Source organism: Silurus aristotelis (genome assembly GCF_946808225.1).
Source record: "Silurus aristotelis genome assembly, chromosome: 7".
NCBI classification, from domain to species: Eukaryota; Metazoa; Chordata; class Actinopteri; order Siluriformes; family Siluridae; genus Silurus; species Silurus aristotelis.
Window position 1 is genome coordinate 14,770,689 of NC_139580.1, and position 12,982 is coordinate 14,783,670.

Below are 12,982 nucleotides of genomic sequence, written 5' to 3' on the forward strand. Positions count from 1 at the left end.
GTTAGGGTCATGTTGCCTCATTGGGAGCATTTTATGACGACATGAATTCACTGGAGAGTGTGTTCTCCATTACCCCGTGTGTTGAGCTGTGCTTTCTTGGGCCGTCTGGGTTTTATTGTAACCGTTGCTGTAATCATGTTTGTTTACACTCTGTGGCTATCTGGAAATGTGTTTAATGATTGATGATTATCAAAGCATTAGAAAGAAATCAACAAGCAAGTTGATTTAAATCAACAAGCTCAGAGCAAGTTAAGATGGTGATTACATGCCTGTTCCTGCCCTCCCACCACCCACCCCAACCTCACAGGAAGAAATCTGTCAAGGCAGTTATTGAGGGATCATGACATTTTCCATAATTTCAAGAATTTTAGAAAGTTCTCTGTATATTGATTCATATTTGGATATCCATTCACACTGCCTTTTCTTGTATTAATACATGTTGGACATTGATAAAGACATATTCAAATACACTGCCTCTTCTTCATAACCAGTAAAAGCATCATAAAGATAGTAAGCAATTAGCAAGGAGCTATCACTGCAAGTTACACATTATATAATTCCTCATATATTTTCCAAATTAGTCATGCCTTCACATCATTTGAGATTTCTCACATTTGTACCCAAGCCAGACCTTGAAGGTCGACTTACTGTGATAAGGTCATTGCGTCTGCACAGATCTATGCTGTGTGAAGGTTAGTGAGAATTAGGAGAATTGCTATTATCTTTCACGCAACACGTGGTAGTGTTTAGTGAGTGATTGAAAAATGATTTCTTTTTTTTATATTTGTGTATTAGTTTGACCTGCCTTTTGTTTGCGTTTTTAAATGTAATAGTTTCTATAAAATACACTATATACCAAAAAAGTGGGTGGATACAAGTAAAAGAACATTTCCAGGCAGGAATTGCTGTTCCGTGTTCAGCTCAGATGAATTTTGACAGACTGGATGTTGTTAAAAAGTCTTACATTGCCTCAAAGCTGATTTAGCCATGGGTCATGTTCCAGCACTGGAAAGTACATCTGAGCTGTAAAACCGTGATGTGCGTGTGTGTTTGTGAATGTGAGTGTGTTTTCCAACCCTAGTGCTTGATCAGCCCTTGCTGAAATTACAATTACAAGAAATTGAGTGTCAATAGGTTTTTTTTTCTTCCAAGTAGTGTTACTGTGGTTGTGCACGCATCTGGAGGCTAAAGGTTTACGAGGCATGATATTAATAATGTAAATGATTTGACTTATTTGAGATTTTTTTTTAGGTATATACATTACTTTATGTGGGGAAAAACTGTGTGGTGTTGTAGGGTGTCATAATGGGCAAATACAATTAACCTATCTACACTGGTTATTGCATATTTACAGGTCCAAGAACACGAACAAGCCACAAGCCACTTTGCCAATCTGAGCAGATTATATTAATGCAATCATCATTAATTCCCTTGTTAAACGCATGTCCTGTATTTGGACAAAGCAGTACATAATTGTACACATCTAATGACTTGGATGCCTTTACTTTTTGTTTGGTGTAGAAGCTTGATATTTCCACCAGACACTTTTGGACTGAAGAATTGGGATACCTGACTTTTCCATCCATTAGTGGTTCTTTCCCAAACCGTTACCACAAGGTTGGAGGCACACAATTTGTATAGAATTTTCTTAGTAGAATTACATTTTCCCTTCTCTTGAACTAGAAGACCAAAAGACCAGCATGACATCGCCCCTGTGCACATCTGTGAAGTTTTGGTATACATGGCTTGGAGTGGAAGATCTTAAGTGCCCTTTAATTAAGCTCTGACCTCCTAACTGAACCCTATTATATATCTTTGGAATGAATTGGAACAGCACCCCAGGCCTCCTCACCCTACATCAGTACTTCACTATTAATGCCCTTGTGGTGAAATAAGCACAGATCCCACACTCCAAAATCTAGTGGAACACCCTCCCAGCTGTTTGGCTCCTAGCTCTTTTTTTTCCCCCTTCCTTAGCGCATGACAACAGAAAATGTCTGTACGATGGATCGAGGTATCACTGCTGTTCTCTCAGAACCAATCCAGTTTTCTTCTTGAGATCTGCTTTTTCAATAGAACATGACTGAAGGCACTACCTTAACCACTATATTACCCACGTCCCTTACGAGGGTAATATCAAGGTCCGTGACGTCGGAGTGACGTGGGGCCGCCTTCCCGTGGGCTCACCACCTGCAGGAGGGACCGTAAGGGACGGTGCTGTGAGGATTGGGCAGCAGTCGAAGGCGGGGGCCTGCTTAGACTGCTGCCCCTGCGACCCGAATTACGGATAAGCGGGAGAAAATGAATGAATGAATGAATGAATGTTTTTATATCAGTTAGTTAAAATGCTAATGACAGTTTGAGAAATGTAATCAGGTTTTTGTATTTTGACTTATTTCCTTTCAAAGCAGCCAGCAAGCATTTCAGAAAGCTTGAATGACTGCCACTAGCGTTTGAGATACGCCACACTTCCTGTCCAATCTAAACAGACTCAGAAGTGGCATGGCAAACTAGTTAAAAAATAAGTGGCCAAATAGAACTTGTTTTCAACCGAGTGCATTTCATACTGGCCGTTGTGATTTAGTCATGCTCAATGTCCTAGAGCATGGACCTCCAGCCAACACCCTTGGATTGGTGCCATGGTGTGAACTATTTGTTACCAGTCCACAGCTGTTTTTAGGCTACCTGAGGGAGAGAATTAAAAGACTGCTGTTTATCACAAGACAGTAAATAAAACTGTATTGAGAAACAAGCTTTCTTTATAACACTCACACACAAAATTGTAGATGTTTGAATGAAGATCAAGATTGTGAAGGGGGATCGAGGGGAGATTTTTCAGGAGAATAACACGCAATCTACTGCACCACCACAACGAAATGAACGAGCCGTGTTTGGTGCTACTCTGTCGTCCCACTTAATATATTTACAGTTTGTTAAGATAATAAACTGTACAATTTGAATACAATTTTATGTTAATTCTACAATGCCTAAAGATTAATGGAAAAATGTCTAACCCCAATTTTGATTTTGACTTAAGCAGGACGATTTCGCATCACTGCCCTCTTGTGGTACAGTAACAATTCATGATTGAGTGCTTAAAGGACATGGGACAGATCACTTGGCAAACAAACCACATCCGTTGGATGTGTTGGGTCAAAACATCAATTTTTTGGGTCTATGGCACATAAGGGACTGATGTAGTGTAGGCTGTTGCATTTGCAGCTGTGTGGTGTAAGTGTGTGTGAAAGAGAGAAAAAGAAACTTCAGTGTGTGCCTGAGCCATGTCCTTGAGTGACATTGCCTCTTCATGTTGTGCAGGTGTACAGTCTCTTGGCGAGTGTGAGAGGAAGGAATGACTCACTCAACATGCTCCGCTCTCAGATCTGACTCATAGTCGTCCCTCGTGCTCTACCTCACACACTGTTTTTATTTGGTGGTTGACAGAGATAAAGTATAGCCTTAATCCAACCCCTGTGCAGTTCAATTTGGTTCAATGGCCCATTATTGGTAGGGCTCTCAAATACCACAACAGCATACATCGAGTTGTGTTCATAACGGTAGTGTTAACAGTAATCAAAGAGAGTAAAACTGTATTAATGCAGTGTGCTAACAGCAGTAAGTTAAAAAATGTAAGTGATGACAGTATTGCAATAGCATGGTATAAATTTCTGTCATGGCATGGCTGCCATGGCCTCTTTCACTCTCATTTATTTATTTATTTTTGCTTCAGCTATTTTTCATCCCTCTTCTTTTATCCTGTCATTTACTTGTGTGTTTTCATTACAACCCATATTCATCTTACCTGTCCCTCTCTTCCCCACCCTCTTTCTGTCTCTTCAGACTGAGGGACTAGGCACAGCTCTGGCGGAGATGGAGGTGAAGGAGGCCATACAGATCCAGCAAGGTGCGAATGGTGAAGTGGTTCAGATTCAGATGCCTGTTAACACAGTGGGCACCTGAGACACCAGCTCATGTGCTCTCTCTCTCTCTCTCAAACCCAAGACTTCTCCAAGTACACGGATGCGTCATTGCGATTCTGCAGCAGTAGCACCTGAGCTACAGAGAGAGAGAGAGAGAGAGAGAAAGAGTGATATGTGTGGGTGCGTAAACTCACTATTTGAGTAACCATGGGTTAAGCCCAGCAGGAGAGACTTAGTTAAAACAAATCATATTCCCTTTGGGTCAACCAGTCTATTGGCAATCTCCTGACAAACACAGACTGTGAAAGCAGCCAGTCAGCTTATTAACACAAAAGCAATGTTGGCTTCAGTGCAGGCTTGTCAAAGCTGCATGTGGCCCAGCTGAGTACAGAAGAAAGGAAGATACCCCCCAACCTCCTCCCGCATCTGTGCTCCATCAGTGCAGCAGCTTCATCACTGTGCAAGATGAGTTTATTTAACTACAACTTGTCTGACTGTAAAGTTTTCAAGATTATCTAATGTCCAAGTTACAAAAAAGATTTTACCATGCAAAAAAAAAAAAAAAGTTGCAAATGATCAAGGCTTTGCTTTGCATTCTGCCTCCTGGTTCTGGTTTCTGGAGCATCTTCTGCATAACTGACACCGTATTGCTTTGTTAAAATATAAGTTATTATTTTTTTTTATTATTTGTGTGCTGTCATTGTTTGGCTTTCAGTTGGGTTGCACAATGATTAGCCCATTAAAGTTGCTTGTAGGTTGTTGCTAACTTATGGCAACAAATGTATTAAGCAGAAATATTTATGATGTTTTTTCTAATCTGATGTTTGATTTATACTGTTGATAAAAAAATCTTGTATTTGTATTTGGCAGTGACAGTAATTAAGCCCATGCACATACAATGTGTCACAGAAGTATTTGCTACCCCCAAACTTTCCCACATTTTGTACTGGACAACATGGAACTAAAATTGACTTAACTGTGATATTAATTTTAGTTCTGGTGCAAGCAGTTTCTACCATTACACAAAATTAGTTGATTGGAGTCCAATTGTGTACATAAGACATATGACTTGGTCTTATAAATAAACTTGGAATGTATCCAGGAGACCTCAAACTTCAGTCCAGAACAGAGTTGTAGAAATGGATTGATCAATGCTTGGTTATTAATTCATGAACAGAATATGGTACAACAGTAATCAGGTAGGCACACTGTTAGTCAGAGAAGCAAGCACTAAAAGGCCTAGGGTAAGGTCAATTTAAAGTTTTCACCACCACGCTTTAATGTGTTCATTGTTTTCTCAGCTATATAGGGCTTCCACTTTTTGTTCCAAGGTCAAACTGTTCAACTGTGGTGTTAAATAGAACAAATAATCACGTTTGCTGAATCTCCATTAAGTTTGGAATTGCACTGTAGAAAATACACTGTTTTGTATTATGTGTATGACTTGTTCAAAGGGAATAATGTCATGTAATAGTACTGCTTATGTTTTTATGTTAACAGTAGCTGCCAGACAGAATTCAATAGAGAACAGAAACATAAAAAGATTTCTTTTTACACATTTTTGTTTCCCATGATTCTGTTATGGGTTGAGTTCTGAAGGCTTTCTGCTCTATATGAAGCAAGATCTGGGTTTAGTGCCAGTACTGTCATTAATATTAAAATACATGATTTGGAATTGATGATGGAGGCCTGTTCTGTGATGGTTGATATCTGAATCAGGTTTATTGGCCAAGTGTTTTGACAACCACAAGAGTGCTGGTGAGACATAACACTATACATTTACAATACAATAGACAATACAGATGAGTATTAAATAGAACACAATATACAGAGTATATGACAGCTCAGTAATGTACATATAATGTACAAGTGTGAGAGTGCATGGTAGTGCACATAGCAGAATTGTGCATCACGTAAGATAAAGAGGTTACTTTAGAATATTTGTACAATATACAGCAGCAATAGAGGGTGTGTGTAACATATGGCGATGATGTGAGATGACTGACTTCTGATAATGCAGTACTTATAGACATGAAGCAGGGCATTGTAAGGACTTTATTATTGTGCCTGTTTGCTGTTAAAAAGTAATCTGTTTTCTGTTAATTTTATATCCTGGGGACTGGGTGTGTAGAGGGATAACGTACTTCCTCTAGGTCACCACACATTTTCTCATCACAGCTCAAGACACGGTGACCCAACTAAGCGTCCACTCCTGCAATAATGCTTCCTTGTGTGTGTCTGTGCATGTATGACTGTGTGTATATCTCTGTGTGTGTGTGTGTGTGTGTGTGTGTGTGTGTGTGTATACTCCAGATGGAGGAGTAAGTCTCTGGTGATGCGTATCAGGAAGACTGGGGGAGAGAGAGAGAGATAAAGAGTGTTTTTGGAGCTTCTCTGCAGTTCCCACACATTTTGTGATGTAATGGTGTATTTTGGAGTGCTTGCAAGAAACAAGTTGTACAAACGTTGATAAACCCACTTCTTCCCTATTTCCTTTTGTTTTTTCTTCGTCTCTGTGTGTCTATTAACCACTATTTTAAGCTTCCTCCCGCTATCTTTCCAGCACTTTAACACAACTCGTCTTTCTCAGATTTCTGCTCCTTTGCTCTCTATTTCCCCTTCATATGTTTTATCTGTCTGTCTCATTCTCTTCCTTTCCTCTGTCTTTGTTCTACTATCAATTGTTTGGGGCAGTCTTGGCAAAGCTGGAGCTGCAGAAACCCCTCACTTACCCCCCTTTTCGTGGTCTGACTCAACCGATTCATATGGGACCTGGCTGTCCTCTCTGCTCAGTCTAAAAAACAATGAGACAGGTGAAAACTTCCATGTGCAGTGGCCCAGTTTCCTCTACTTTAACAACTTGGGCCCAGGACCAGAGACTGCTCGTCCATGTCGTCATGACAGTGTTCTAAAAGGCGATGGGGGAAAAAAAAAGACAAAATAGCAGAGGAGTGCATGGGGTTTAAGAGATGTACAGACACAAAGAGGAGGAGGTGAGCAGTATATCACTTCTCTTGAGCCTGTCTTCAGACCCATTATAAGCTCTCATGCCTTAGCAGGAGTTTTGCTACAACAAGCATCCTTTATTCCACTTTTGTCTCCCTCATGGTATCTCACCACCATCAGCTTGGGTTTTCCTGGTCTGTTTATCCATCTTCCATTTCCCCTTTGCCTGTTTTACTTTATACAAGCCTGGAAGGGATATCTAGGAAGGGAACACTTTTGAATCAGACTGCAGCTGTTTAAGCAGACCACACAATAAAAACATTTAAAACGTAGCTCAATAGTTATAAATCATCACTTGATCTGCAGCAAATAAAACAAAATAAAAAATAGGGGAAATGTAGCCTCAATCTGACCTAAGGACAGTGTCTGCTAATAATGTCAGTAATTTTAATGCCTCTGTGTCACAATTAAAGAGTGGGTATTCTTTTATTCTGATAGGATAAGCTATCATGTGATGGTTATTCAAGTCATTGCACAGCACTTGGAAGGGCTAATAAACATCATTAAAATGGACAACCAGCTGTTGGTCTCTGATCACATTTTGAAAACGTCTATAAATCCTGGAGTTTTTGCACCAAATAACAATTCGGATTTTATGAGTATGCATGACCTGCATATAAAACATATATTATATATGTTTATAATTATATATAATTACTCCCAGTGCACTTGCTGTTCTATTCCTATTTTGCCACCATGTCTAAAATCCTGGAAACATGACTGATATTTATGGTTGGTTTTCCAGGGTAGCTGAAGGGTCCAATGAAATGTAGATTTTACCTGGCAAGCATGTAAATTCAGTGGTTTATATAAGGTTTACACAGACGTTATAACCCTTGATAACACTTTATAACACTTGACACATGACACATTTTATAACACAGGTCCAGAAAATTACATCATTTGCTTTTCTTAATGAATGCTTCCTGCTGCACTCCGACCAAAAAACATTGCCTAATAGGACATTTATCGCTTTATAAACACTGGAAAGAGGTCATGGGTCGTTATAGTGGGAAAGGATGGATCAGGCTCATGGGGATGAAGAGTTCAGTAGCTGAGAGACCTCATCCGCAGAGTACTCTTGTGTGCTCGGCTTTGTTTCTTATTTCTGTTTGGTATTAACATTTCTAAGCTGTTTCCCAAGGTCTAGTACGCTCAGACTGGATTTTTGAGTGTTTTTATTAGAAAACTTGACTCCAGAAAGAGTAAATTTCCCAACAGGCATGTTCTCATCGAACTGACAGAATTTGGCACTTCCCATGGGCTTGGCTGAGAGGCATCTCAGCTGCATGGCTTCATTCTTTTATTCCCCTTCGTTTGAATTTAGACCTGTTTTTCTTTTCGATATTACTGAAAAGCGGCGCTGTGTGTGTGTGTGTGAAGTGTGAGGCATTAAGGCGCGCTGGTAGAGTAGAGGTTAATTTTATCTACTGAGTGGGCGGGGACGCGCGCAAAGCGGCACGTGCGTGCGCGCGCGGAGATACGCGGATGGAGCGGAGCTCGAGGCGCGCGCCAGGGTTCTAGCACGCAGCGCGAGGGCTTTATGGCGGAGCTGTTCCTCTGCGTCCGGCACGACTGAGTTCACGTTTCTAAAGTGTAACCTGAGGGTGAGTCCACTTACCTCTGCTGCTACACTTAAAGTCACGTGCAAAAAAAACCAAACAACAACAAAAAAACAGGGAATTAGGGCACTTCATTTGGAGCCTCGGCCTCAGACTGAACCTGAAAGGAGGTGACTTGAGAAGTTCAGGACCAGGGTTCATTCAGCATCGCAGGCGTATAGGTTCTCTTAGAATACAAGCATTGCCTGGCATTAATAACTCTTCATGCAGAATGGACAGAAATGAGTCTTCCATTCCACACAACATTAGTTGCACTTATATTTCCTGTTAAAACTTATCTATATTTACTTTCTCCAGGATGCTGCTTAACCCAAACAAACTATTAGGTTGTATTCAAAAAGCAATGGAGCCATGACTTTCCTCTTCTGGCTTTCTATTTCCAAATATCTAACAAATAACACTAAAAACATCATTTATTTACCTGAATGTCAGAGACCTCACAGAGATTAGGAAAAAATCCTAAACATTTTGCATATCAGTATTTCTAATGATGTGCTCTTCACAAGATGTTTAGTTTGTAAGCAAATTCTGAACTGACTTTATCTCCTTCAGATGAGACTCATCTGTACACTCTGCTTATAAACAGATCAGGTTCCACAGCTTCAGCGTCCATCCTTAAACCACATCAACAGGATTTTCTCCTAGACTGCGAACTAACTGAGCCAACTCTTGGCAAACCATCCAACAGCAGCATATCTTTAAGTACATCACATCTTTCAGTGGAAACATAATGAACGTGTTTCAGGGGGAACCTTCCCTTTAAGGTGGCAGTGATGAAACCTGGTGCCACAAGGCCCTGTTTGATTTCCTCTTTCAACACACCTTCAAACATTTAAAGCTTTAAACTTTTCCTTACTAGGCACCGCATGCCCATAAACTACAAGATCACTGACATACCAGAGCTGTGATAAAAAAAAATAGTGGACCCCCCCACCATTTTCCTGTTTCCCATAGCAGCGGTAAATGTTTCTAATGGAAGCTGTAAGTCATGGTGATGCTGTCAGATAGGGGTGTGTGTGGGAGGCGCTCTGACTGTAAAGAGGAGGAGAGATGCTGGGTGTCCTGTCTTGAGACATACCAGCTGCACCTTGCACATTGAGAATGTGTGATTCACATCGAACAGCACGTCTCCTGTCTATCTGTGTAATGTGTAAACATTTTACGCTGCCCCAAGTTGTAAAGACAGGAATGCAAGTTGCAATTAAGATTACATCTTCTTTGGTCTAGAATTTTGCATCACACTATAGGATATATATTTAACAATACATAAAAATGTGCCTTATTAAAATGGAGCAGTGAAACTGCTTGCCAGAAACAATACTCGTTTATGTATTGCGCATTAATGGGCTATGGTTCATTCAGCATAATAGCTGAAGCATTTGTCACACTGCCATGTCTCTGGTTAGTTTCTGGATTGCATAATGAAAATTTGAAAAAATAAATAAATAAATAAATAAATTAAATACATACAGTACTTTTTAAATGATTGTGCAAAAACGAAAGGCTTCACTTTTTCTTCACTTAAATTGTTCTTTTAGTAATGTCTTGGTTAAGATGACTATTACCCTTGATTCTCACCCATGACTGATTTTGTTACCCAGAATGGTCCAACAATTCCAACAATTTATTATACATCATCAATTATATCTTATCTTTTCATTTCTATTTGTTCAGTAGTAACGTGTGGGAATGCTTAATTATGTCGATTTTTGGCCAGATGTCTACTCTTCCAGAACTTCCACAGGACTGAAAGCAATTTGTTGGTGCTCCAAATTAGCGAGTGGAGAGACAGAGGCAGCCTCCAAGTCAAATCTCTTCAGTTTCCTTTTGCAAATGAGGCACATAACAATCAGCTGTAAGAGGGGGCTGTGTTACAGTCTGAGTTTGTGCAAGGTATATGCAGGGACGTGTTAACCAAACTGGCTCTGCATAAGTCAACACTAACAGTTTTGGCAAAGATCCCAGAGACATTTCAGTACTCACATTTAATACTGTATCTGTACTGTATTGGAAATCTATAAAATTGATGTTTATGTCAGCAGAAACCATCCAACTGCATCCAACTGTCTTTCAAACAGAGAGTTTTGTCTTTAAGAATTGCATAACTAAAAACATATTCACACTAAATGTTGGCCTTTGCAATTTGGTAATTGAACAATTAACATTTTAGTTTCTCTGGAATGTTTTCTACTCAACCTGAGCCATCATTTCAGGCTATTAGTAGTGGGATTCACCGTGTCATGCCAAATAATCACGGGCTATATTCAAAACTATTCAGTGCCGAGTAAAAGTCCTGTGAGCTCCATTTTAGGTATTGAAATGTTTTCAGTCCACAGAGTATTTGTGAACTTAGGAAATGTTGGCACAGGAGGTAGGATTGTTTTGATAATGGACAGATGCTAAGACTAATCATATTTTATTGACAAATAATTTGGAATCATGGAAATTCTGCAAAATATTTTTTTTTTAAAACATGCAGCATTCATCAGGGATATAATAGCTGAATTTAGTCTGACATCTGACACATCCATAGTCAGGGATTTTTTGACAAATGCTGAATAGTCTATTGTTTTGTGAGCGGGGCTAGGCTTTAGGTTCCTGTATGGAATAACGTGTTCATATTCCATGTGAGAAAGAGCTCTTATTTTTTGAATGCAATACAACTTTTTTTTCCCTGAACACAAAGGCTCACTGGCCTGGGAAAAGCTGCCTTAGGTTTTCCTTTTTTCATATCTTTGTTATGGTCATGCCAGATGTGGGATTCAAGTCATGCTTCAGTTGCAGCCAAAAACATTTGATAATTTTTGACTCCTAGAACGCTAGAATATGCAAGCACTAAGAGGCCATTTCAGGGGAGGAAACTTTTTTTATGTATTTTTATACTTATCAACATATGAGTCTGATGTCCTTAATAGACTCGGTATTTACTAACTTTCAGCAATTGACTTATTATTCCACTGGAGTCTTTTAGGTCAAATTTTTTTGATTTTTGTATACATGGGTGTAACTGAAGCTTACATGGGAAATAGAGTAAAGAGGAGCAGTGGCATTGCTAACACACTGTCTCAGAACTCCATGTTCCAGACGGACACACTGGGTCGTGCCCTGTGCGGAAGTGTAAAGTCCCGGGATAGACCACTTAGTGCTTTTTTCCCTTTTTTCTTCCAAACTAGTATAACCCTGTTCTGGCTGCCTTGCATGTATCCTGATCCATGAGAGATTAATATCAGACCTGGACTGTGGTGTGAGACCTGGACTGTGGTGTGAATTAGGTTGCTAGGAAGGTAATTGTTAGGCACTCAGACTGGTGCATTTAATGCCCAAATTCTCTAGGTTACACTCTTCGGGAAGGAAATGCTAAAGAAAAACTACAAACAAGTATTTGAAAGGAGGAAAGACCTAAGAGCTTTGGCCTTGGCAGTCAGATTTTTCATCTCCAGGAATGGGATTATAAAAGTTTAGACTTGTCGAATCAGTTTTCACTGATGACTAAAACAGTATTTTTACACTGCGTCAAAAAAGATCTTTCACTTTGGATTCCTTGTTCCACACCCTAACAGCCTGCTCCTGCACTGTTCACAGAGGCTTAGGTCAAACTTGTCTTATGGCTCCCATCACCTCTGAGGGCTTTTCTTCTCTCAGCACATTTTCAAATTCAATCCACACCCAGGATTGATTCAGAGGAAGTGCTTATAATTGCAGGTTTGTTTTCCCATAAAAATTTCTTTTGAATCAACATGGATTCACAAATCTACATGCTACATTTGTGTTGCCGTGTTTGCAAATCGCAAGGCACTATGTTAATCCGTTTGCTGTATAATTGTTCCACTGTCAGTAAAAATCAGCATTTATTAGATTCATGATATGTCACTGTGCAGGACTATGTACAAACAAAAAACTGTCCTCATATATGCTTTTAGTCATGCAGGCCAGCACTTGATGTGCATTTTCTGCGATAACTCTCACTTCAAGAATTTGTACCACAAACCTAATTACAGTGCTGCAGTCCTATAAGTCTGCTTTTATTTATCAGAAGCCATAATAATCATTCCCCTTTCTACACTAAAGTAGAAACAGGAAGCAAAGTGACTAATTAAAATCATGTATGTGTCACTGAGTGGGAAATCTTCCACACATTATAAGCACTGCACAAGAGGTCAGTTGTAGTGAATTTACAAAGAACAGGATTGATTTCTTCGACTGCTCTCAGGCTCAACCGTGTACACATTTCCGCAAGCATACAAACTCTGTCCTTAAATTGCCTCATATCCAGGGTGTGACCTCAGTTGAACAATTACACCTAAATTCTACATTATTTTAGAAAAATGTATCATGATTTTTTTGTGTTTAAGTTCTTTTATTTATGCCTTCTTTACAACATTTATTCATGTAACCTAAAACAATCCCTATTTGCTCTTCCTGGATGAGTCTATC

The 12,982-nt window shown here is 39.6% G+C and overlaps 2 protein-coding genes across 7 annotated transcripts in view; both read left to right on the forward strand.

Moving 5' to 3' along the window:
- The window catches only part of banp (BTG3 associated nuclear protein), a 50,309-nt gene extending 44,714 nt beyond the window's left edge, over window positions 1-5,595 (forward strand). For both annotated transcript variants that reach the window (XM_083547489.1, XM_083547490.1), the window contains exon 13: window positions 3,841-5,595. In XM_083547489.1, the coding sequence (XP_083403615.1) occupies window positions 3,841-3,960 (120 nt within the window). In that variant the 3' untranslated portion in view covers window positions 3,961-5,595. The remainder of the gene's footprint in view (window positions 1-3,840) is intronic.
- A 2,714-nt stretch (window positions 5,596-8,309) lies between these two features.
- Window positions 8,310-12,982, forward strand: part of znf469 (zinc finger protein 469) — a 203,880-nt gene continuing 199,207 nt past the window's right edge. For all 5 annotated transcript variants that reach the window (XM_083547506.1, XM_083547507.1, XM_083547508.1 and 2 more), the window contains exon 1: window positions 8,310-8,533. The gene's annotated coding sequence lies outside the window, so the exon portion shown is untranslated. The remainder of the gene's footprint in view (window positions 8,534-12,982) is intronic.